At 43.0% G+C, this 26,169-nt stretch overlaps 1 protein-coding gene and 1 long non-coding RNA gene across 2 annotated transcripts in view; one reads left to right on the top strand and one right to left on the bottom strand.

Moving 5' to 3' along the window:
• Nucleotides 1–9,098: 9,098 nt before the first annotated feature.
• Nucleotides 9,099–26,169, bottom strand: part of LOC307133617 (nuclear GTPase SLIP-GC-like) — a 90,591-nt gene continuing 73,520 nt past the window's right edge. The window contains exons 13-22 of the mRNA XM_079828749.1: nt 19,480–19,563; nt 17,934–18,024; nt 17,706–17,842; nt 17,447–17,620; nt 17,178–17,341; nt 16,736–16,865; nt 10,321–10,429; nt 9,987–10,120; nt 9,764–9,848; nt 9,099–9,612 (exon numbers count right to left, since the gene is read on the bottom strand). Coding sequence (XP_079684875.1) covers nt 9,557–9,612; nt 9,764–9,848; nt 9,987–10,120; nt 10,321–10,429; nt 16,736–16,865; nt 17,178–17,341; nt 17,447–17,620; nt 17,706–17,842; nt 17,934–18,024; nt 19,480–19,563 — 1,164 coding nt within the window. The 3' untranslated portion in view covers nt 9,099–9,556. The remainder of the gene's footprint in view (nt 9,613–9,763; nt 9,849–9,986; nt 10,121–10,320; nt 10,430–16,735; nt 16,866–17,177; nt 17,342–17,446; nt 17,621–17,705; nt 17,843–17,933; nt 18,025–19,479; nt 19,564–26,169) is intronic.
• LOC307133624 lies at nt 20,936–22,684 on the top strand. The gene is made up of 3 exons (XR_013817453.1): nt 20,936–21,052; nt 21,283–21,334; nt 22,559–22,684. It is a non-coding gene; the product is annotated as an uncharacterized lncRNA (long non-coding RNA).

A 26,169-nucleotide genomic window follows, 5' to 3' on the forward strand; every position in this document is an offset into this window, starting at 1 on the left:
GTGAGAGTATTCACACTGCTAGCGTTTGTACACCGTCACTGCAGCGGCAGACTCGTGAGAGTATTCACACTGCTAGCGTTTGTACACCGTCACTGCAGCGGCAGACTCGTGAGAGTATTCACACTGCTAGCGTTTGTACACCGTCACTGCAGCGGCAGACTCGTGAGAGTATTCACACTGCTAGCGTTTGTACACCGTCACTGCAGCGGCAGACTCGTGAGAGTATTCACACTGCTAGCGTTTGTACACCGTCACTGCAGCGGCAGACTCGTGAGAGTATTCACACTGGAAGCGTTTGTACACCGTCACTGCAGCGGCAGACTCGTGAGAGTATTCACACTGCTAGCGTTTGTACAGCGTCACAGCAGCGGCTCCAACGCTACATATAAATTATCACTTATATCATATGAGTATTTATTTCCAAACGCGCACTCGATCGGGTTGGCTTTTGGTAGTGCTAGAGGCTACCTTTCTGTGTTACATAATAAACTAAAAGAAAGTATGTATTATATATATATATATTTGGCTAACTTACTTACTTACCATGTTTATTATGTGCAGTTTGAGCACTTTTTGTGTGAAATCATATTTATTTTGTCCATCAAAAGTGATTTCTCTTTGGGGTTAGAAATAAAATAAATATATGCGACTCTCCTGCTTTATACTCACGCGCCTCTAATTGCTTAACATGCACACCGGAAAAAATACACACTGCTCATGCGCCGCTCACGCTTGCGGTGTGAAACGGCCATAAGAGTAAGCCACTCTGTAGCTTTTTGCTCAGTTTTGGCTTACTTAAGGGTATTGGATCCAGACTAAGTGCAATCCAAATGGTTATTAATTAAATAAAAATACATTTTAAACATAATTACTTGGTTTTGTCTTTCTTCATCATTTTATATTCAAATATTGTGGGGCTGTTACATGCAAAATGATCAATTTCTCTCAGGCATACTTGTAGATTTCATCAGCGTCTGTGACGTGGAATGTTTGTGATAAATTGGCAAAGTAATGAAATTGAAATTAAGTTACCAAAGTCATGTTTAATTTTTATCATCCTTGCATCAGTCCTCCGACTCTTCATGTAAGTGAATAAATACATATATCCACTATGTAAATGTATGCTCCCAAATGGGATGGTGGTAGAAATTATGTTGAGGGGTTCTTGGTTTGAATCTGCCGCTGTATAGTAGTTTTCCTCATCAAAACTAATTTCCCCACCTCAATGGCACATTAAGAATACATTGTGAACTTCTGAGATCCAGGTATATTGACAGATGTTACTTTAAATGGCTTTATATGTACTTGTCCACAACATGTCATATATATATATATATACATACACACACACACACACAGACCACAACATGTCTGCATCATTATTTTCCAAACTAATTTAAAAACACATCCAATAAGATGTTCACTGCACAATAAAACATGTGATTGGCTGCTGTAATGTTGTTGAAATGTATAGCGTTAAAAAAAATATATACATTTACATTTCCAAACATTCCTTTTGCCATTAATTGTTAATAATCCATTGAGATTAATAGTATAAATTGTCATCCTGGTTGATGCATCTAATATGCAGTTGTTTTTTTAATTCCTATTGGCGCCAGTAAAACTTGTAACATCTTCAATAGCGTAGTGAGGAGTGCATTAGACCCTGGTGGGTGTTGTTCTGACGCTACAGACCCGGTTTGAATCCACCTTTTACAGAGATCGTTTGTCACCCTCAAGTGTTGTGATTGGCTGCTGTAATGTTGCTGAAATGTGTCATTAGAAAATATCAGTTTACATTTCCAAACATTCCTTTTGCCATAAATTGTAATAATCAACTGAGATAAACTGAGATAACTTGTGTTATGCAACGAAGCCAATGTGCAGGTGTTTTTATTAATACCTGTTAATGCCGGCATTGCTTATATATGTTTTCAGTGGTGCACTCAGGAGCGCATTACACTTTAGGAAACTTTGTTTTGACATGATTGACCTGGTTCGAATCCACCTTTTACAGAGCTAGCTTTTCTCCATTTTCTCATCATAAATTTCATTGGAAAAGTATTTACTTTCAATAAAAATGATGCCAATGACAATTAACACATATTACAATTTTCTAAAAGTGGAATTAAAGTGCCTAAAATGAAAAGTTTATGGACTACATAAACTTCCATTGAAAATTCTACAATATTGTAGAAACAAAGGGTTCGTTTATTTTTGACTCAGACTGGCCAATAGTCTTCAAATATCAAACCATAAACTGTATAGCCACACCCTAGTAACCATTTACAGTACCCTAGTAACCGTACAAACACATGAATAAGCCATATCTCAGCCCCAGAACATCCTACAGACATGTTGCTTGTCTTTTTTGCATCCCAGTAGCATCCGAGAGGATTTTTTTGCCACGGCAAGCACCACTCACATTTTCTTCAGGAAATGTACATTCTAGTTAGTGGTGCTTGCGTAGCAAGGCATCACTATTACTATCTAGCCCCAGAACGAGTTTTAGTGATGCCTTGCGCAGCAAGGCATCACCATCACTCTCAAACATACCTATTAGTGTTGCTTGTGAAGCAATGCATCAATATTGTTATTCTCCATACTTATTAATATTAGTGGGGCTTGCGTAGCAAGCCCTAAATATTAATATCTCACCCCATATCGGTTTATTTTTATTATTCTTATTCCGGACAACATTTTGTCCCGCTACTCCTCCCACAGTTTTTGTCACAGACCCATGAATGAGGTGTCAAAACGTGCGGCTTAATCGGGAATGGTGTGCTATATCTTTTCTAAGGGGTCGGGGGTGCGGTGTTCGCCCCAGGGGCGAAAAAGTAGCGAAAAAAATCCCATAGACTTAACATTGGGAAAAATGTAAAAAAAAATTAACAAGTCATAACTCTAAGCGAGGATTTCGTAGAAACTCGTGGGTCACCACATTTGAAGAGGCTGACAGGCCCTGTAAGATGACACATCGCAAAGGGGTGTGAGTTGTACCCCTGGGGTGCAGGAGCTGCCTAAATTTGCCCCATTGACTTACTATGGGGAGGGACGTCCCATAAAACGCATGCGTTTCTCTTACTATGGGAAATTGCATAGGGATTTTGTATTGACCATAGCTCTGGCTCACAGTGTCTCAGAGACAAGGGGGTGGGCTCAATTTACTCAGACAGCCAATCACTATCTCAGGATGATTGTCAACATATGAAGCCACGCCCTAGCAACCATTTAGAGCTCCCTAGCAACTGATCCCATAGACTTCCATTGAAAGAGATCAAAGGGATATCTTTGGATAGAAGTGTCATAGAAACACGAGGGTGGGTTTGTTTGACTCGGGGCATCAACAGCCAATCACAAATCACCTTCAATACTTCCTAGCCACGCCCTAGCAACCATTATCAAGCAGCCTAGCAACCGTTAATCACGACCTATATCTCTGCCTCAGAACATCATAGAGGCATGGGGGTTGGTTTATATCATTCATACTGACAAGCAGCCTTTGGAGTATTGTCATTGGATGCTGCCAAGCCACTCCATAGCAACCAAACAGAGTACCTTAGCAACCGTTTACCAAGACATATATCTCTGCTTCAGAACATCGTAGAGACATGGGGCTTGGTTTATATCATTCATACAGACAAGCAGTATCATCATTGGATGCTGCCAAGCCCCCCTAGCAACCAAACAGAGTACCCTAGCAACCGTATACCAAGACCTATATCTCTGCTTCAGAACATCGTAGAGACATGGGGCTTGGTTTATATCATTCATACAGACAAGCAGTATCATCATTGGATGCTGCCAAGCCCCCCTAGCAACCAAACAGAGTACCCTAGCAACCGTATACCAACACCTATATCTCTGCTTCGGAACATCGTAGAGACATGGGGGTTGGTTTATATCATTCATACAGACAAGCAGTATCATCATTGGATGCTGCCAAGCCCCCCTAGCAACCAAACAGAGTACCCTAGCAACCGTATACCAAGACCTATATCTCTGCTTCAGAACATCATAGAGGCATGGGGGTTGGTTTATATCATTCATACAGACAAGCAGTATCATCATTGGATGCTGCCAAACCCCTCCATAGCAACCAAACAGAGTACCCTAGCAACCGTTTACCAAGACCTATATCTCTGCCTCAGAACATCCTAGAGACATGGGGGTTGGTTTATATCATTCATACAGACAAGCAGTATCATCATTGGATGCTGCCAAGCCCCTCCATAGCAACCAAACAGAGTACCCTAGCAACCGTTTACAAGGACCTATATCTCTGCATCAGAACATCGTAGAGGCATGGGGGTTGGGTCTTTTGACTCAGACTGGCAAATAGTCTTTAAATGTCACCCCATAAATTGTATAGCCACTCCATAGCAACCATATAGAGTACCCTAGCAACCGTACAAACACATGAATAGGACATATCTCAGCTTCACAACATCGTACAGACTTGGGGGTGGCCTCTTTTTTTTCGGGTGAGAATCCAGTACACACAACATAGCATCCGAGAGGATTTTTTTGCCACGGCAAGCACCACTCACATTTTCTTCAGGAAATGTACATTCTAGTGTTGTGATTACTATTCACCTTGACGAAACTTTGGCGTGCTACTCCTCCGGCACCGTTTGTCGTAGACCCATGAATGAGGTGTCAAATCGTGCGACTTATTGAGGAGAGGTGTGCTATATCTCTTCTAAGCGATCGGGTGTATGATGTTAGTTTTCGGCGGGAAAAAAATCGTCCCAATCAAGTCCCCATTGACTTAACATGGAGAAGACGTTTATGTGATCATATCTCCGCATCAGAACATCACAGAGACTTGGGGCTGGTCTCATTTGAATCGGCCTATCAAGCAGCTATTAACTAGTGACATTCAAACTTCATAGCCCCGCCCTAGCAACCAGTTACAGCACCCTAGCAACTGTACAAATACATTAATAAGCCATATCTCAGCACCAGAGCATTGTAGAAATACAGAGTTGGGCTCTTTTGACTCAGACTGGCCAATAGTCGTTAAATATCACCCCATTAACTGTATAGCCACACCGTAGCAACCATTTAGAGCACCCTAGCAACCTTACAAACACATTAATAAGCCATATCTCAGCCCCAGAACATCCTACAGACATGTTTCTTAGTTTTTTTGCATCACAGTAGCATCCGAGAGGATTTTTTTGCCACTGCAAGCACCACTCACATTTTCTTCAGGAAATGTACATTCTAGTTGTGTTTATTATTGTGGAATTGGCAAAGACCTGGTGGTTGTTTGTGAAAGCGTCACAGACAAAATTAATAGGGCCTAGCCATAGGTTTTGAGATGTCACTTGTTGTGAATACCTTGTCTGATAGTCTGAAAGTATTATGGCATAGTACATCCTTGCTAGTTTCTGTTGCGCACGGCTAGGGGCGAATGGCCGGATGATGGGCCTATTTGGGAGAAAGTCCAGGGCTGTTTTTTAGCCCCAGTCCGTCCCTGCTTGTAGCCATTAAAACACGTAATTAGTTTCAGTTTAAATATTATAATGTTATTTTTTTATTGAATTTACGTTGAAAACTAAACAGGACACATAAGATGCATAATGTCAGAAGACATTATGTTCAATCACACTTCAATAGGCTTTACTAAGTTCAATAACACTTCAATAGGCTTAAAACAAAACAAAACTTTTATTTAATATGAATTTCGTTTTGTATAAATTGTATCTTAATTTTAATCTATGTTTAATCAACCAAATTGCCCGGATTTAATAAATAATAAGCAAATAGTATAGCCTATAACAGACAATGACATGGAGGCGGTAGCAGCGTGAACAAAGGCTTAAATGAACCACTACTAGAAAAAAAAAAAAAACTTTAGTCAGGGGCAGCCCTAACTATTTATTTCAGATAGATCTATATTTTATCCAACATGTCACAAATTGAGTTCTGGGTTGAGCATGCGGTGCTGAGTGGAATGAGCTTCAGAAATGAACGGAATCGTTTTACATAATTCAACAAGTATAATAATTTTTAATGGGCCACTTAAAATGTTTATTACAAATAAATTATTAAATTTTAAAAATGAACAAAAATTTGCATTGCATTTGCAATCCTTTGCAGCACCCCCACTTCCCACGCCCCACCCCCACTTCCCACGCCCCTGCACCACTTAGACATGCTACTTTAAAAAAAATTTAAACCAGTCAAGGTGTGGCCTGCTATTTTTATATGATGAAAAAAACTATTCCGGTTCTTCAAAGCTTCAAACGGATTCAGTGTTTTCGTTTTGTCATCTTAATTTGTTAATTATTTAAGTGAAAAATATTTAGTGTAGGCCTATTTATTTTATAATTAGCTGGATTCCAGCTGTTTATTAATTTTACTACCTCAACAAAAAAAATCAAGCTGAATTCTTGTTTTTCGTATTTAAAAAAAAGAAAGAAAAAGGAACCGTTTTCTAATTTTTCTGCTTTCAATATTAAATTAAATAAAAAATGACTGAAATGATAATAACAAAAATCGAAAGGAAATCACACACCAGATATAGCCTACTTGAATCCTGCATTTATTAGCTTCTTGAATCAGATAATGAGGAAGTGTACACGGGAACGCCATCCAGAATCACAGCCTTCGCGTGGTCGCCTAACCCTAACAGCCTAACCCTAACCCTTCGCATGGTCACGTTGGATCATGTGAGATGATTGACAGCTTTACAAGCTAATGATATCACAGCTGCCGGATCAGAGGGGAGTCATCGCTAGCTCTAGCTGTTTGAGCTCTTCAGATCGCATAATTCAGCAAAATGAATAGAAATGTTATTCTGTATGACGAAATATTTTACAAACGTGATTATTAATCATTATTTCTCCAAATATGCGCACATGGACTAAGAGCCCTGGTAGATGCTGGATATTGTATGTAGCCTATGAACACAAATAAAAAGAATGCTTTATGAGTGATGATTAACCCTTTGTGCAGATCAAGTAAGAGTGTCTGTGTATGATCAGGTTTTAACAAGTAATTAATTTTAAACAACAATAATCTGCGGCGGTGGGGGCCGTCTGTGCTCTTTGACGCGAAAGGGGTGGTTCTACTACAACACCTGTCTGGTCGCCAGCGACAACATAATGACGTCACACATTTTCCAAACCAACTCTCAGCCCCCCTCGAATGAAACGGCTTCCAGCGCGCCTGAGATCAGATTATTCTCAACATCAACCCTCAAATGCTATGAGACACTTTATTTATATTTAGTGGTTTATTAAAAAATGGCAGATATAGTTTTTGTCCTTTTCTTGACTCATGTTTGCCTCATGATTGTCCCGTCTGTCAGTGTTTAATTTCCATTCTGATTCAGTTGTAACTTCCTGATGATTAGGCCATGCCACACATTTAATAAGTACTGAATGCACATCAGAAGTATTTTATTTAAAGATTAGTCTTACTATTAATCTTAATACATATGTTGTCTGTGTTCACAGGCACAACTAGCACAATTTGTTTCAACCACAGTTTCCGTAACATTAGTTAATGCATTAGGTATCAACTCAAAATGTAAATTTTTAACATTTACATTAATGTTAATTAAATGTGTTATTTATTTTCATAGTTCATTAATATTTGTTTACAATACATTACCTAATGAACATATCTGGGGGGAAAAACAAAACATTAACTAACATGAATTTACTTTCAATGGTGAATACAAAATAAATTATCCTCACCCCTCACTGTGTATTAACTGGATTAAGAATCCAGGATTTAGGATTTAGAACACAATCACATTAAGTGAACTATAGGTACAAGCAAGTTACAATATATTGAATAACAGGATTTATTTTATATATATACTATTCTACTTAAGTCTATATTTAGTTGTTTTCCTTAACAGTAGGCTACACCTCACTTACACAGTCAAAAGTTTGGTCCAATAATTTAGAAGAAGATTGGAAATAAAAAAAAGCTTCAAAGGGGTCATGAAATGGATTTCTTTATATATATATATATATATATATATATATATATATATATATATATATATATATATATATATATATATATATATATATATATATATATATATAGACAAAAACATCTGTTGATTTTAATAAATAAAGTCGAAGTTGATTTTCACCTACCCTGTTCAGAGCAGGATGAAGTGGTGCGTTAAAGTTTCTTAAATAATAGACAAGTTGTTTTTTATGTGCTTTGACCTGCCAAACTAAGCGTTGTAGTATAACCAGCAGGAGTGCGTGATGTGTAAACTGAATTTGGAGACACAGTGTGTAATGACTTGTAGTAGGTTATACGCTTTTTCGGGTTTTGCACTTTGCAGACAGTCCCTTCGGACTTGTCTCTCAGCCGTCTGCTCATATAGACCAATTTATAGGCTATTATAAGGCTCGTTTTGAGGACAATTAGGTTGCAGCTTATTGTCTACGTTAAAGAGACATTGTGTTTTAACAAGGTTTAGCTCACCGAACTCATTGAACTGCACTGACTGTATTTATGTATAGCCTATAGCCTCTAACCGCTCCATTGTTAACACACTGAGCTGTTTGAAACGGCCCGTGGGACATCTATCTTTGCGAGGGAACGCAAAACGTTTGCGAGGGAACGCAAATATCTTTGCGTGGGAACGCAAAGTTTCTCGGGGGAACGCAAATATCTTTGCGAGGGAACGCAAAATGTTTGCGTGGAAATGCAAAGTTTCTCGGGGGAACGCAAAAGTTTTGCGAGGGAACGCAAACGATTTGGAAAAAAAATGTCCTCCCATCCTAATTTTTTTCCAACACCACGTCCCTTTAGGGGCTCCGTAGTGACAGTCTGTTGATCACGTAAATTACTATGATCTCATCATTGCGAAGCCATTTCTGCATGCTCACAAATGCTTTCACCATAAATAACACTGCAAACACGATGTAAATACATATCTTTCGGAAAATCCTGCATTGAATTGTGCCTTGTTTGTAAAACAAATCTGCATAAAATTAAGTGAGCAAAAGACCAAGTTCTTACTGATGCGGTCTGGAACTTAATTAAAAATAAAGTTCAAACACTATTTCCTAATGTTGGGATCAGAAGGAAGGCAATGCAAAGACTGTTTTTTCCACACCTTTATCGTTTTATTTCTGCGACCTCCGTTTGCCTCTCTCGTTATTTACCTACATGTACAAATCGGTTGGCGGGGCTAAACAGGCAGTGATGCAGAGGCGGTGTTTAGCTACACTATTACGTTATAAAGTGGCACATTCCACACCCTGTCTTTTTGACAGATTGGCTTCAATATAAGCTGTTTCTAAAATAACTAGAAAGTTTTGAGTTCTGCAACTTACAGGATGTTTTTATGGTACAGTGACCTCTTATATGTCAAAAGATCAATGGAATTTAGATTTCTCAGTTCATGACCCCTTTAACAATGTTAAATAACAATGTTTTTTTTTTATCATACAATGATCATCATGATCATCATGATCATCATGCTTTATCATACAAATGCCTTTATTCTAAAATAACTGGAAAAAAAAATAGATGCTGTTTCTCTTGTCCTCAATTTTATATGATGATTTCAGTCAGATAGCTGCTTTGACAGTCTCTCCAGCATTTCAATCTCTCTGGAGACATCTAGAAAAAACATATTACTGGGTGTTAAGCCTGATTTCGAAGTATATGTATTCATATTTATGACAAGGCCATGATTCAGAATAATCATGCAAGTAATTTACTACGCATCAAAACTTCTAAAAACTGTTGTTGTTATTTAATACTCTTTTACCCATCAGGGTGGTTTTGCTGGTTTGTGAATGTGAGCGTTCACAAACGCTCTTTAGCTCAGACTCAAGGGTTTTCCATATATACCGCTTCAGAAAGAAACAACAAAATATATAGTCAATATATATAGAAAAATGTGATGGTTTTATTGTTTATAAATATCTTCAGAAGGGAGCAGCAAATTATATATGTTCAAACAATATTGGGAATTTGTAAAATACAAATACCTTTAAGAGCTCAAACTCATTCAACGCTTCCATTTTTGCATCTTTGAACATGTTGCATTTTAACAATTCAATTGTTTCCATTATTTTGTTTTCCCTCTTCTTCATGGCTTCATCGCCTTTCAACTTTGCAGCTTCTGTAATAGGTAACATTTAATGTTCATTCATATTCTTTAGCATAGGCAATACGAACATAGAATGTCTCTGAGAGTCTGAAAAACAGTAATTAATTATATAAGGGCGGAAAAAGTAAAGTCTTAGTTGTTTTGAAATGAACAGATACTATGTGGGTAAGTAAGCATGTGTGTTTTTTTTTATTTTTTAAATGCTGCCTTACGTTCATAGCCAGTATTCATTTGATTCTGAATTGTTGTTTGGATTGATGAGTAGATTTTCTTCTTTCTTTTAACAACTTCTCTTTTGAGCGTGGCCTTCACTTCGGTTTCCTTTTCAGAGTGTTAAAGCAGATACAATTATTATTATCATTATTATTATTATTATTATTATTATTATTATTATTATTATGTAATAAATACATTAGTAAGCCTAAGCAAAAATGCCATGATCCTTGTTGTTGAAAATAAAATAAAACAGCAGAAGTGACCTGTTACCCAGTCACTTCTCTCTCTTTTAAAGGAAAATATTTAGCAGAAAAGAACATTTCTGCTTGAGAAGGCCTTTGCATTTTGACACTTGAGATTTGAAAATTAATTATTTTTGTGGCAGTGAACGTCTCGGTTACGTATGTAACACTCGTTCCCTGAGGAGGGAACGGAGACGTACGTTAGTGACTAATGAATGGGGGTTTCGCTTAGAAGCCAATTACCTTCGAGAATATAACAGCGCCTAATGGCGTGCCAATGCCATGGGCATGCGGAATTTGCATGCGTAACTCCGCCCCACCTCGTGGGTATATAAGGAAGTACGCTGGCAACATCGCATTATGTATCTGATGCGGAGCCAAGATCTGAACTCCGCTTTCCAGCAGCACAGCTGACGTGGCAACGGAACGTACGTCTCTGTTCCCTCCTCAGGGAACGAGGGTTACATACGTAGCCGAGACGTTCCCTTTCGTTCACTAACGAATTCGTGACTAACGAATGGGGGTTCCAATATAACAGCGCCACTCAGCTGTCTTCCAGTGCCCTGCGTAAGTGTGAGATCCCGCCATATAGGGCCGAAGGACTCCCACTTATCACAGGAATACCAAGGTACACTGGGAAGCATATCCCAGTGAGGGAATGCCAAAGATGCCTACCCGTGGGGAGGACTTAGAGAGTACACATATGACCCGCTAAGGGCTGCATATGGGGAAACTCTAGGGTACCAGCCGAAGGTGGATTTTTAACCCTAGGGGTGGCAGGGGCTTGCCAAGGGAAAGACACCTGCTCACTGAGGAGGCTTACGGTGGAAATACTCGTGTGGGGGTCACCGGAGGGGAACCATGCACACGGGACACCTGGCCGGACATGAGGGTCTGGGCTCGAAAGGGCAGACTGAACTGATGTTGGCGTCGACAGTGCTGGAGGAACTCAGGGCTCTCGGGGAGCTCACCTGAGGAGAATATCGCACGTATCCAGTCCGTGGAGTGGAATGGCGAGCAAGCGAAGACACCTGACCTCACACCAAGGGGACATGGTCGACCTTGCTGCTGGTAAGCCAAAACAATGGTGTCCACTATCCAGTGAGACAACCTCTGCTTTGAGAGAGCTCTTCCCTTCCGCTCTCCACCATCACAGACAAAGAGCTGGTCTGAAACACTGCGTCATGTCTACGTAAGCACGGAGAGCACGTACTGGACAGAGCAATGCCAAGGCTGGGTCTGCCTCCTCCAAAGGCAGCGCTTGCAGGTTCACCACCTGATCTCTAAACGGGGTGGTAGGAACCTTGGGCACATATCCAGGCCGGGGTCTCAGGATCACGTGAGAGTTAGCCGGCCCGAATTCTAGGCACGCTTCGTCAACCGAAAATGCCTGCAGGTCCCCGACCCTCTTAACGGAGGCCAATGCGGTCAGCAGAGCCGTCTTCATTGACAGGAACTTAATATCAACCGACCGAAAAGGCTCAAAGGGAGGCCTCTGCAGAGCACTTAAGGCTACTGAGAGGTCCTGAGAGGGAACTGAGAGGGAACGAGAGGAGAGCGAGGAGGATTCAGTCTCCTCGCCCCCCTCAGGAACCTGATGATCATGTCGTGCTGACTTACCTTCTTGTCCCCCAAGAGGTCGTGATGGGCAGATATTGCAGCCACATACACTCTAAGGGTGGAGGGAGACAGCCTTCACTCCAGCCCCTCCTGGAGGAACGATAGCACGGACCCAATCGGGCATTTCCAGGGGTCTTCTTCGCGGAAAGAGCACCAGGTGACGAAGAGGTTCCACTTCAACGCATAGGCATGCCGAGTGGACTCTGCCCTAGCGGAAGTGATGGTGGCGACCACCGTAGGTGGTAAGCCACTCAAACCTGCCGCGTCCCATCTAGAAGCCACACGTGGAGCTTCCAGAACGCTGGACGCTGGTGCCATAGGGTGCCCCGTCTCTGAGAGAGGAGGTCCGGTCTCAGAGGAATAGGCCAGGGACGGGCTGTCGCAAGGAGTAGCAGTTCTGAAAACCAGGTCTGGCTGTGCCAATACGGGGCGACCAACATGACCTGCTCCTTGTCCTCCCTGATCTTGCACATTACCCGTGCGAGAAGGCTCACTGGGGGGAACGCATATAAGTGTAGGCCCCCCGCGGCCAGCTGTGCGCCAGTGCATCTGTGCCGAGCGTGCCTTCAGTCAGGGAATAATACAGGCTGCAATGGGAGGAGTCGTGGGAGGCAAACAGATCTACCTGTGCGTCGCTGAAAGGTTCCCAAATCAGCTGGACTGTCTGGGGATGGAGTCTCCATTCTCCAGGAAGTGGCTGAATCCGTGAGAGCTCGTCGGCTGCACGGTTCAGTTCTCCCGGGATGTGGACAGCACGAAGGGACCTCTGTGGACAGCACGAAGGTGCTTCTGACTCCATAGGACGAGATGGCGGACGAGTTGAGACATACGGCGGGAGCGTAGACCACCCTGTCGGTTGATGTACGCTACTGGCCGTGTTGTCTGTCTGGACTAGTACGTGTTGACCCCTCAGCAACGCTCGGAAGCGGTGCAGGGCGAACTGTACTGCCAGCAACTCGAGGCAATTGACATGCAGAAGACGCTGTGGTCCTGTCCAGGAGCCCGAGGCTGCTTGTCCATTGCACATGGCACCCCAGTCCGTGGATGAGGCATCTGTTGTCACAACAATATGCCTGGAAACTCGTTCTAAGGACACTCCGGTCCGTAGAAAACTGAGGTTCGACCACGGGGAGAGAGTCTGTAAGCAGGCTCGAGTCACTGGGACCCGGAGCGTGCCAGACCGCCATGCCCATCTCGGGACTCAATCGCGTAGCCAGTGCTGAAGCGGTCTCATATGTAGCAATCCGAGCGGTGTTACCACGGCTGCAGATGCCATATGCCCAAGGAGCCTCTGAAATTGTTTCAGTGGAACCGCACTCTTGCTCTTGATTTGACGGAGGCAAGTCAGCAGAGACAGCGCGCGCGCGCTCGTAAGCTGCGCGCACATGGCGACCGAGTCGATATCCATACCGAGAAAAGAGATCCTCTGCATGGGGCAAAGTTTGCTCTTCTCCCAGTTGACCCGAAGGCCCAGACGGGCTAAGTGTTGGAGCACTAGATCTCTGTGTTCGCAAACCTGCTCCCGAGAGTGACTCATTATGAGCCAGTCGTCGAGGTAGTTCAGGATGCGAACCCCGTGCTGCTGAAGGGGCGCAAGGGCTGCCTCGGCAATCTTCGTAAAGACACGAGGGGACAGAGATAGCCCGAATGGGAGGACCGCGTACTGATATGCCCGCCCCTCGAAAGCAAATCGTAGGAATGGTCTGTGTCGAGGTAGGATGGATACATGAAAGTAGGCGTCCTTCATGTCGATCGCAGCAAACCAATCGTCCGGACGAACGCATTCGAAAAGGCGTTTCGCTGTCAACATCTTGAACGGAAGCCTGTGAAGGTATCGGTTCAAGATGCGCAGGTCCAGGATCGGTCGTAACCCACCGGTCTTTTTGGGTACAATGAAGTAGGGGCTGTAAAACCCCGACTTCATCTCGGCTGGAGGGACAGGCTCTATAGCACCCTTCGCCAGTAGGGTGGCGATCTCCGCTCGCATGACAGGGGCATTGGCCCCGACCATAGTGAAGCGGACTCCCCGAAATCAGGGAGGAACCTGCGCGAACTGAATCGCGCAGCCGCGCCTGACGGTCTTCGCGACCCAGCGGGACAGTCCCGGAAGCTAAAGCCAGGCTCCCAGGAACTGCACCAGCGGGGTCAGTTGGACCACAGGCGTACCCGGTGTGGGGCAGTGATGCAGCGTTACCGGCCCGGGCGTGGGAGGCTGTTGGGCGTCCCGGCGTGGGGGCACGGTTAACGGCTGCGTCCTGACAGAGGAGACCAGGGATGGACGCACGTTCCACTGGGGTCTGCTCTGCCAGGGGGCTGGCGACAGAGATGGATGCGAGTGGCGGGACCCGTGGGTGACGCGCACTGTCATCACCAGTCTCTGCTGGCTCAGGGATGGGAGTGTTAATTCTTTCTTTGACCAAATTAGGGTGCTGCTGACCCGGGGGCCAGTAGCTGAACAAAGGATTCTCCCCCTGCCCTCCACCGGGGGAAGGAGTGGTCCTGCTACCATCTCCTGGAAAGAATTTCCCATCCCTGAACCGTCCGTCTCAGGGACGCCGCTTGGCCTGGCGTTTAGTGGGGCGCGGGGCGGGCTGAGCGGACTGGGACGCCTTCCTACGGCGACCTCCACGACCCGGCCCGGGTGAAGGCTGCTGCTGGGGCCGGGCGGGAGGGGCGGGAGCCTTAGGAGGGCGTCCTCGGCGGCGAGCAGGCTGAGGCGACTGTGCCGGCGGCTGGGTGGAGGCAGCAGCTGGCCGCCAGGGCAGTATATGTTTGATTGCCTCAGTCTGCTTCTGGGCGGTTGAAAACTGTTGGGCGAAGCTTTCAACCACGCCGCCGAAGAGGCCAGCCTGGGATATGGGGGCGTCAAGGAAGCGATTTCGCTCTCTGTCCCGCATATCGGCCAGGTTAAGCCACAAATGTCGTTCCGGGACCACATTTGTGGACATCACTTGACCCAGGACGCATGCGGTCACCTTCTTCGCCCGGAGGGCGAGGTCGGTGGCGGTACGCAGCTCGTTCATGAGCCCCGGATCAACTCCACCCTCGTGCATGTCCTTGAGGATCCTGGCCTGGTAGACCAGGAGGATCGCCATGGCATGCAAAGAGGCGGCAGCCTGCCCCGCAGCTCTGTACGATTTCGCCACCAGAGTAGACGAAAAACGACAGGCTTTGGAGGGGTGCTTAGGATCACCTCGCCAGGTTGAAGCGCTCTGCGGACACAGCTGCATCGCTACAGATCGTTCAACTGGGGGGACCCCAGTGTTCCCTTTGGCCGCGGCCCCAGCAAGGGTGGAGAAGGCGGAGGAGGTTGCCGAACGGTCGCGGGAAGACAGCGGGGACTTCCAGGACCGCGCAACCTCCTCATGAAGCTCGGGTCAGCGCGGGCTCCCAAAAACCAATCATCGAGCCGCAAGCGCTCGGGATCAGGCGGAGGGTTCCACTCAATCCCCAGACTCGCGGCCGCCCGAGAAAGCATGGCTGTCAGCTCTGGGTCCGACTCGGGCAATTCTGGCGCGCCCGAAGGCGGCAGCACAGCCGAGTCATCATCCTCAGAGGACTCGAGCCCACCTTGTGATGCGGTGACCGACATCGCATCGTCTTCCGGAGCGCCAAACGAGATACGCGGGGGAGCCGGAGCAGGCCCCGCGATCTCCGCCTGGACACTCACGGGTTGCGGAGTGCAAGAGGGGGGTGTGGCCCGAGGCATCAGCGTCAGGGCTTTGTTCCACACCGTCACCCTCAGGTCACCCTGACCACCAACCGGAGTACCGCTGCCAGAGGAGACGGTAGATCGGGGTGTGGTAGAGGGGACTCTCACTTCTTTACGAAGATCATTAAGTCTCAACCGCAACACCGCAATGGTAATGTTCCCGCAGTGGGAACATGACTCATCCACAAACGCTGCTTGAGCATGCTGAACCCCCAAGCACACCAAGGAGTGATTGTGCCCATCGGAAGGCAACAACGACCGGCCACACCCAGAAGTGCACAGGCGAGACATCCTGAAAAGGACGTGCCACGTGCAAGCTCTTTTGTAAGAGGAAGCTTCGCAGAAACGGCGAAGCGCCCAGGGACCACACACCAGCTGTCTAGCAGACCACTGCGCAGATCAGCAGGCAGGCAGTATGCAATCACTGGAACGCGCCGTAGACCCACCGTCTCTGGAAAGCTGATCGTCTCGAAGGCTGACTAACTCAGTTAGCAGGCTTGAAGGAGTGAAGAGATACTCTTGGCTCCAAAGCAGAAACATAATGCGATGTTGCCAGCGTACTTCCTTATATACCCATGAGGTGGGGCGGAGTTACGCATGCAAATTCCGCATGCCCATTGGCGCTGTTATATTCTCGAAGGTAATTGGCTTCTAAGCGAAACCCCCATTCGTTAGTCACTAACGTACGTCGCAGTGACTGAACGAAAGGGAAAGATATAAAGGCTTTTGTTATAAAGGCACTTTGTTGCTTGCTCACCATTAATCATTCATTGGCATAGAGTTACCTGTTGACAGATGATGTATAAATCAATGGAAGTAAAAATAAAGACAACTCACCTCTGTTTTGATGAAGTTTTCCATGTGGTATAGCATGGAAGATGGTGGGTAAACAATGTCACTTTGGATGATACTGAACTTATCAATCTGTTCTTGCACTGATATCCCTGTTTTGATATTGGCATCAACACTGCAGTAATAATAAAAAAAACAATAAAATAAAAGGTAGAATTTAAATGAGACAAGACCAAATAGTAATACATACCTAATAAAATACTAATAGGTCAAATCTAGTCATCCTAGACACTTCAGGTCACCTGTATTATTGTCTTAAAGGCCTTTGAATATCAGAGTCAAAATTTGTATATCTATACCACTAGCTGAGGTAGATGTACTTATATATATTTCAATACACTGTTGACCTAACACTGTAAATTGTTTTTGTTGTCGTTGTTTTTCTCATCTGAAGGTATAGTGTATAAGGAATGACAGCAGAACATACGGAAAAATTGAATTAAACTCTGTATCGATGTTGTTGTGCATGTGTTTGGCCAAGATCATGTTTAGATCTAGAGGAGCATCCCAGTTTTTTGGCCAATAGTGTCCTTTGTTCTTGTACATTGCTTGAAGGGTTTTATGGAATCCCCTTTTATCAACAGGTGCAACCTGATTTAGAATGAAAAAAAAATATATAATAAAAAATAATATATATAAATAACTGCTGTTAGAAAAAAATTTCAACATTTTCACACACATCAGAATAAAACTTACAGATGCCATTGTGGACTTTGTGGTTGCAACACACAGTTCCACAGATTTCTCTACTCCTTTTAAGAGACATTGATCCAAAATCCTAGTAGGCAAGTCTAAATTTTGATTCAACTCATTTAGCGCCTCCACTAGGTTCTCCTCCAAATCTTTATGGACTAGAGTTTTTATCTCTGCCTAAAACAGAAAAAAGACAGAGTAAACATATTGGCTTATTTCTGAAGACATTTGTAAGTGAAATATCAGTAATTCTGACTCATACCATGTTTTCATCTGTAACCAGTTGGAAACTTTGTATGAAGGACAAAACTCCCATTGTCTGATTGATATAATCTCTGGTTAGTTTTTGGTTAATTCTCCTGTTAGTGTTCTTCAGAACGTCCTGCAGCTTTGGGATTTCTACAGATAATTGCCAAAATGTCCGTATTTTATTAATAGAGAGTAATAAGACATGTAAACAAACTTTTGTTTTCCAATTTTATTTGATTACCTGTTTCAATAGGTTCCAGATGTGGATTTTTATCAAAGTATGCCTTGGAGCTGACAGTGAAAACATCTGTGATGAATCTATCTTTTAATTTCTAAATAAGAATAAGAATAAGAATAAGTAAGGCAAAAAAGTATCTAGTAAGGCAAAAAAAAAAATTTTCCAGCCCGGAAAGTACTGCGTAAGTAAAACAAATTTACAGCATAACTTAAAGTAATGTATGTGTAGGTATAATATGTAATATTTGGGGAATAAAGGGGTAACTACCTGGAAAATTAACAACTTATTTATTCTGTAAGTATTTTTTAATTAAGGGGTCATTATTTGTGTAGTTACAGAGTAAGTGGTTCTTGTTATTCCGTGTAGTTACAGGGTAATTATGATCTACGGGCTGTAAATTAAATTGGTGCTTGTTCCCCTCTTCTTTTTAATGTAGTTTCAGGGTAAATACAATTAGAAACACATACACAATCTGATATCACTTGGAAACATTTATTACAACTTTCAAAACAGATTTATTACACTTCTTATTCATTTATTAATTTAAAAAAAATAAACTTTTAATTTTAAATAATAACGTCCTGACATACGTCCTGAATATAACGTTTTGTCCCTTTTTTGTTCCTCTTGCTTGGCTTCTCCTCCTCTTGTTCCTCTTCTTCATTTTCATTATTTCTACTGAAGGAATCCCATGTCTCATCTCACTATTCTGTATTACACACAGAAATGTTCTCATAATTGACTAATAGTTTCGCTTCCGATCAACTGTTACCAGCAGTTACCAAGCTTTCATTATGTTCTTGCGCGAGTTTCATGTGCAACTCATGTGAGAACTGGCGTCTCTGTCTTCCTGTCTGTCTTGTTTGTTTTTGATTGCTTTGTCATTATGTTATTATGTTATTGTTTGTATAATGTTGTGAGTATTAATTAAAAAAACAAAATACAATAAAAACCGACGGCATCAGACATCCGTGTGACCAGAGTTTCTCGGTGCGCTCACATCATGCTTCAAGTTACGTCAAGTGAACTTAACTCTGTCATACATTTCTGGGTGTACTGTACTTTTTTAATACATAATACAGAATAGCTAGAGACATGGGATTCCTGTTTAAGATTCATCTGTGGCAAGAACGAAAAAGAAGAGGAACAAGAGGAGGATGAAGCCAAGCAAGAGAAACGAATAAGAAGTGTTGTAAATCTGTTTTAAAAGTTGTTTTCAAATAAAGGTTTCCGAGTGATATCAGATTGTGTTTTTATTTCACTTACCCTGTAACTACATGAAAAAGAGGGAAACAAGCACTACTTTAATTTACAGCCCGTAGATTCATACTTACCCTGTAACAACACAGATAATTACCCCTTAATAAAAAAATACTTACAGTATAAATAATTTGTTAATTTTCCTGGTTCCCCAAATATTACATATTGTTCCCTTATACCTACACGTATTTTTCTTAAGCAGTACTTTCCGGGCTGTAATCTAAAGCGTTACCGGCAAGTTTTATAAGAATAAAAATATAAATAAGAATGTGGGAGTTTACATATTTACCATGATTTCAAGATCTTTAAACGCCCCTTTCGTGTGTTCCTTTGCACAGTTGTTCCTATGAAGTATGCACCCTGTTTTCAGGTTCTGAAAAAAAATATGATACAAATCAGATGAAGTCCCAATAAGTGTTATCTGATTTAGTGGATGATAGTGAGCGAGATAACTATGTAAGTCGGAAATGTATAATTAGCCTGTTAGTCAGATCAGATTCTGCATTTTTGCAGAGCAATCCAGTGTTAATTCTTAGGAAGACAGCAACTGCTGGATTTAATTCAAACTTTCAACCCTTTAACGTGGATTGAAATTAACTCAAAGGATTAGTTTAAAATGAAAATTAACCCATGAGGTGTACAAGGGAGGAAATAATGATTTTATCCCCTGCTGGTTTTGCAAGGTTGCCCACTTACAAAAAAATTAAGGGTCTATACTTTTTATGGTAGGTTTATTTTAATGGATAGAGAAAAAATCCACACTGTAAAAAAATATTTTTGCGATTTAGTTATTTCAACTAATTTTTTTTCAGTAGAGATAACTAGATTGTCCAGACAACAAGGCATTTTAAGTTTTCTTGTCCTCAACTAGACTGAAAGTTAAGTGAACAAGTGTAATTGTTGTTTTAACTTAAAACATAAGTTGAAACAACTGCTCTAGATTTTCTGCAGGCTTTACTCTAATTATACTTTAGCCTATTTCTTTAACTGCAGTAAACTGAACTTAATTTACTATTTACAGCTGATTTATACTCTAAGTATATAGATATGAACACATTTATTTAACTTATTTATGCATACCACACCATATAAAACTAAAATCCTAATTCAAGGAGTAAAGAGTTAAAGTTTTGTATTAACACGGCCAGTGAAAACAGTGCCATCTGGCAGAGAGTGTAGTTATGTACATCCAGGAAATGCACGTGCTGTGTACGCGTGCGCCCCTACGACTGACAGACGCCATTTCCTTTCACTCTCGATGCTGAGCAAACAAGTAGAGTTAACACCGAGATAGTGTTTTATTTCATTAATAGTATGAAGTTTATAACATTATATTGTTTTAGGATGGCATCTGTGATGTGTGTGTGTCCGTGCGCACCTAAACTTTCCTCAGAGATATTTTCTTTGACTTGCGGACGGTGCGGAGCAGACGAGGGAAACAGACGACGAGATAAGACAAGATTTTTTTACAGGGAAACCTAAAGTAGGTGTTTTATCTCATTTACCATTTGTTTTTATCTAATGTATTGATGTATAGCAATATGTATATGCTGTGCGCGTTTAAACGAGCCAAAACTTTTCTCTCAGGGGACATGACTAGCCGTGACTCGCCGTGCAGTGCAGACATGGAGATTACTTTTAACCAAGAGAACACAAAGTGTTTAACCTCATCTACAAAGTGTATTTATGACGTTATATTGTTTTATAATGATATTGTTTGTGCTGTGCGCTCCCAGAGCCGTTGAAATACAGAGTTTGCAACACGCTTTGATCTCGTGGTCACGTGGTTCATGGAGCTCTCAACAACTTGCGCCGTCTTTCTGTTCGAATGGTTGGAGGAGCTATATTTGCTGCAATTTCTGGTAAATATTAACCTTATGAATTGAAATCAAATCAAATTGTGAAATGTGTCAAATACTCAGCCCTAACTAAATCACATTATGAGTCATTGTACAGTGTAAACATTGCAACATGTTGTCAATAAACCTAATGATATTAAATTTTTTCTGATCTATTGCTCCTTGACAAAAAACTGAACTGGTTTACGGATCGGATGAAACTACATCTCGCTTCACTGCATGGTCTCTCTCAGATCGCCATCAGATACAGATAAGTTTCATGGAAATCCTTGAAAATTATTAAATGTGAGTTTGAATCGATACAAGTAAAATAAATAACTATTTAAGGGTAAGTTCATCCAAAAATGAAAATTACCTCAAGCCATCCTAGGTGTCTTCCAGACGAATACAATCAGAGTTATAATAAAAAATCAAAAGCTTTATAATGGCAGTGAATGGCAGCCCAAAATTTGAAGCCCAGAAAAAAGAGCATCCATCCATTATAAAAGTAATCCACACGGCTCCGGGGGGTTAATAAAGGCATTCTGAAGTGAATCAATGGGTATGTATAAGAAAAATATCCATATTTAACAAGTTATAATCTAAAATATCTAGCTTCTGGAGGACCGCCTTCCGTATTCAACCTACGGAAAAAATGTAACTGCCGCGGCGATGACGTCGGACGTAGTAGGGAAAAAACTTAACTGGTGCAGCGACGACATCAGACATGGTGTAAAAAAATTTAACTGGCACGACGATGACATCGGACGTGGCGTAAACCTTTTGAACTTCGAGAGGCGTTACACTTATTTTGTGAGATGCGGAAGGCGGTCCGCCAAAAGCTAGATATTTTACTTTGTAATGTGTTAAATATGTTTTTTCTTTTTTCTTACACAAACCCATCGATTACATACAGAACCGTATGTAGCACTTTTATAATGGATAGATGCACTTTTTTCTGGGCTTCAAATTTTGGGCTGCCATTAATAATGTTTGGGTTAGCCAGGACATTTTTTAATATAACTCTGATTGTATTCGTCTGAAAGAAGAATGTCATATACACATATAATGGCTTGGGGGTGAGTAAATCATGGACTAATTTGACAGTGGTTTTAAATGTTGTTTTTGTTGCTTTTTTGCATTTGAATATTGCACTTTACTAGTAGATACAGCATGAAATAAACATGTATGAACATCAGAGAATTGTGTTTTAAGACACAGTACAATGAATGAAATCTGTATTGTCTCATGTAATTGCACAATCAGTGTTTCAACTGCGCAGACGTTAATAAACGTCAATAAATACCTTTTAAACAATGTCATGTCACATTTACCGCAGAAAAGATATTCTGTCCAAAAATGAATTAGTCAGCTAGAAAAATTAACTCTAGAGAAGAACATTTTGCTCAGTATATTTACTATATTGCATAGTTATTGTATTACTGTTCTTTCAATATTTAATGTGTTTGAATAAATATTTTATGACAGCACCACTTAAAAGTTGTATCTCTCTCTCTCATTTTTTTTCAGCCAGCTGTTGATGAGAGACATTGTTCGTGGGGTTAATATAGGGCATCTTGACCATGAGTGAGGACATCAGACATGATAGTGCCTTCCCAGATGATGTCGTGGATGTGGCTGTGATACTGGAAGGGGAGATTGTGGTTTTGGATCTAGAAGATGTCCTAGCTTGTTTTATTTCATTTTTAAAAACAAATTGCTTTATTTGAAAACTGAGGCAAGCACAATACATACATTAGCTATGTTTCCATCCACCTATTTTTATGTGCATTTTGTGATATTAAATACAGTGGATTCTTTTACTTTTCCTAGTGATAATTAGTACCGGTTTATCAGGAAGTGATCATTTTCTTCTCTTTGATTGACTCAATGGAAACATTGCTTTATTTGCATTTTTTTATGCAATATTTTATATATTTTACGCACAAGTTAAATTCGCAACTTTGGATGCAAACAGCTATTGAGGCAGGCATAAGATTGTCTCGGTTACGTATGTAACCCTCGTTCCCTGAAGGAGGGAATGAAGACGCCACGTCGGAGAACCGACGAATCGGAATCTCGCTCGCGAGAGCCAATCTACTTCGAGTGTAACTAAACGAGCCAATGCACATTGGCATGCAATGATTACACCAGGTGCTCATGCCACGCTGTGCGGGTATAAATGAGACACATGTGATTGCATCAAATCAGCCTTTTGCTGAGGAGCCGAGTAGGTAGACAGGCACCCCAGCAGGGTACAAAGGACATGGCGACGGGACATGGCGTCTCCGTTCCCTACTTCAGGGAACGAGGGTTACATACGTAACTGAGACGTTCCCATTTAGTTGGTCACTCTCGACGCCACGTCGGAGTACCGACAAATAGGAATCCCAACCAAAGCGCCATGGCCTCTGGCCCCCATCCAGTGCCCTGTGTGAGCCGTCTGAGCTCTCTAACCGGATGAGACGGGGCTCACACCAGGAAGTCCATCACTGCTGTTCCGCATGACCCACTGAGTGATTATTGGATAACACTGGGAAAGCGTGCCCTAGAGAAGGGACGCTGCGGAGCCCACATCGTACCCCGAAGGAGTTATGTGGAGTACAATGCTGAGCCGTAGCCCGCAATGGAGGAGGGGGCTCAGTCCCACTGACGGGAAGGCTCTCCCAAGGGAAAGACACGGGCTTCCCGTAGGAGCGACCGTGGAAAGATATATGGGATTCCCGCAGGGTCACTCATATAACCCGAGCCCAATACCGGTTCTCAAGGATTCAGCGGCAAGAGACCTGATGCTAGACGTTCCGCCATGTCCGGCACCGAGGGTGATGGAGGACTCACAGAGTTTGCTTCTGGAGAATAAGAGCGCCGGAGAGCAGCAAGCCGACAAGAGCAGGGGCCTCTCAGTGCTTCTACCCGTTTGAGGTGAGAACACAGGAGGAAACCGGCTCTACACGTAGGCTATAGAATCTAGCGAACGTGTTGGGTGTCGCCCAGCCCGCAGCTCTACAGATGTCTGACAGCGAGGATGCAACACTTGTAGTAGAGTTTGCTTGAACCCGAGCGGACAGGGCACACCTTGTGCTTGGTAAGCCAAGGTGATGGCATCCACTATCCAGTGGGCCATCCTCTGCTTGGAGACAGCCTTTCCCTTCTGCTGGCCTCCGTGACAGACAAAGAGCTGATCTGAGGTTCTGAAGCTTTGAGTTCTATCCACGTAAATCCGCAGAGCGCGGACGGGACAGAGCAAAGCTAGGGCTGGGTCTGCCTCCTACTGGGGCAGCGCTTGCAGGTTCACCACCTGGTCCCTGAAGGGAGTGCTAGGAACCTTGGGCCTTGGGGTCTCAGTACCACGTGGGTATCACCCGGCCCGAACTCTAGGCATGATTCGTCGACCAAAAATGCCTGCAGGTCCCCTACCCTCTTGATGGAGGCCAATGCAGCCAACAGCAAAGTCTTCATAGACAGAATCTTTAGCTCTGCTGACTGCAAAGGCTCAAATGCAGAGGCATCCGTGAAAACCACAGCGTGCCTGGACACCTGTTCCAAGGGCACTCCGGCCCGAAAGAATGAGGGATCTGACCATGGACTGAAGGACTGATGGCAGGCCGGTGTGATGCTCACCCGGTGAGTACCGCATTGCCACGCCCATCTCGGGACTCGGCCGTGTAGCCAATGCTGAAGCGGTCTCATATGAAGCAGGCAGAGCGGTGTTACTGCCGCAGCAGCTGCCATATGCCCCAGGAGCCTCTGAAACTGTTTCAGTGGAACCGCCATCCTGCCTTGAAACGTGTTCAGGCAGTTCAGCATCGACTGGACACGCTCCTTCGTGAGGTGCGCTGTCCGTTTGACTGAATCCAACTCCATACCAAGAAAAGAGATCCTCTGCACGGGGGCGAGTTTGCTCTTTTCCCAGTTGACCTGAAGATGTCTGAGCACCAGGTCCCTGTGTTCGCACAACTGATCCCTGGACTGTGCTAGAATGAGCCAGTCGTTGAGATAGTTGAGGATGCGAACGCCCTGTTCTCTCATTGGCACAAGGGCCCCCTCCTTGACTTTCGTGAAGACACAGGGGGACAGGGACAGCCCGAAGGTTTGCAATCGCTGCAAACCAATCTTGGGGACGGATGCATTCCAAAATGTGTTTCTGTGTGAGCATCTTGAACGGTAGCTTGTGGAGGCTCCGATTCAGTACTCGCAGGTCCAAGATTGGCCGTAACCCACCGGTTTTCTTGGGTACAATGAAGTACGGGCTGCAGAAGCCGGTCTTCATATCGGCTGGAGGGACCGGCTCTATCGCGTCCTTCGCCAGTAGGACAGCGACCTCCGCACGCAGGCAGGGCCGGCCCAAGCCTTTATGGGGCCCTAAGCATAATTTTATTTGGGGGCCCCTCGGTGCCACCAGTACAATTGACTATTGTCAGTTCTTGATAATGCGCACACCCATTATCAATTTCATTAGTTGAAGCTGTGTTGCTTACATCATGTCTGCCTGTCATGTTTTTACCCTTATACGGTTTTTAATTGTACCCTAACAGTTGCAAACCCACAAGAGTGGTCAAATGTTAACTTGCACTTTAATATTCAAAGTTTTACAGTTCAGACTGGGATATGTACGATTTTAAAAGAAGTCTCATGCTGAATATGCTCACAATATTTCCCCCAGGATTCTTTGATGAATAGCAAGTTCAAAAGAACAACATTTCTCTAAAATAGAAAGCTTTCAAAGAATCCTAAAAAAAGTTTACACAACTGTTTTCAACACTGATAATAATCAGAAATGTTTCATGATTTCTGAAGGATCATGTGACACTGAAGATTGGAGTAATGATGCTGAAAATTCAGCTTTGACCACAGGAATATATTACAATTTAGTATATATTCATATAGAAAACAGCTATTTTAAATTGCAATAATATTTCACATTATTACTGTCTGTTTTTACTGTATTTTTTGTCAAATAAATGCAGCCTTGGTGAGAAGAGACTTTTTTTAAAAACAAGAAATGTTGATGGATTTCTTTCAAACGTTAAACAGCTTGTATTTTGGCAGAAATACGCAGGAAGACCTTAGTGCTTCTTTTTGTTGACAACAGATTTATAAATGATTCTCATTACGAATTTGGGAAGATGATTGCTGCATGT

The sequence above is a fragment of the Gobio gobio genome (genome assembly GCF_949357685.1).
Source record: "Gobio gobio genome assembly, chromosome: 11".
Classification (NCBI taxonomy): domain Eukaryota; kingdom Metazoa; phylum Chordata; class Actinopteri; order Cypriniformes; family Gobionidae; genus Gobio; species Gobio gobio.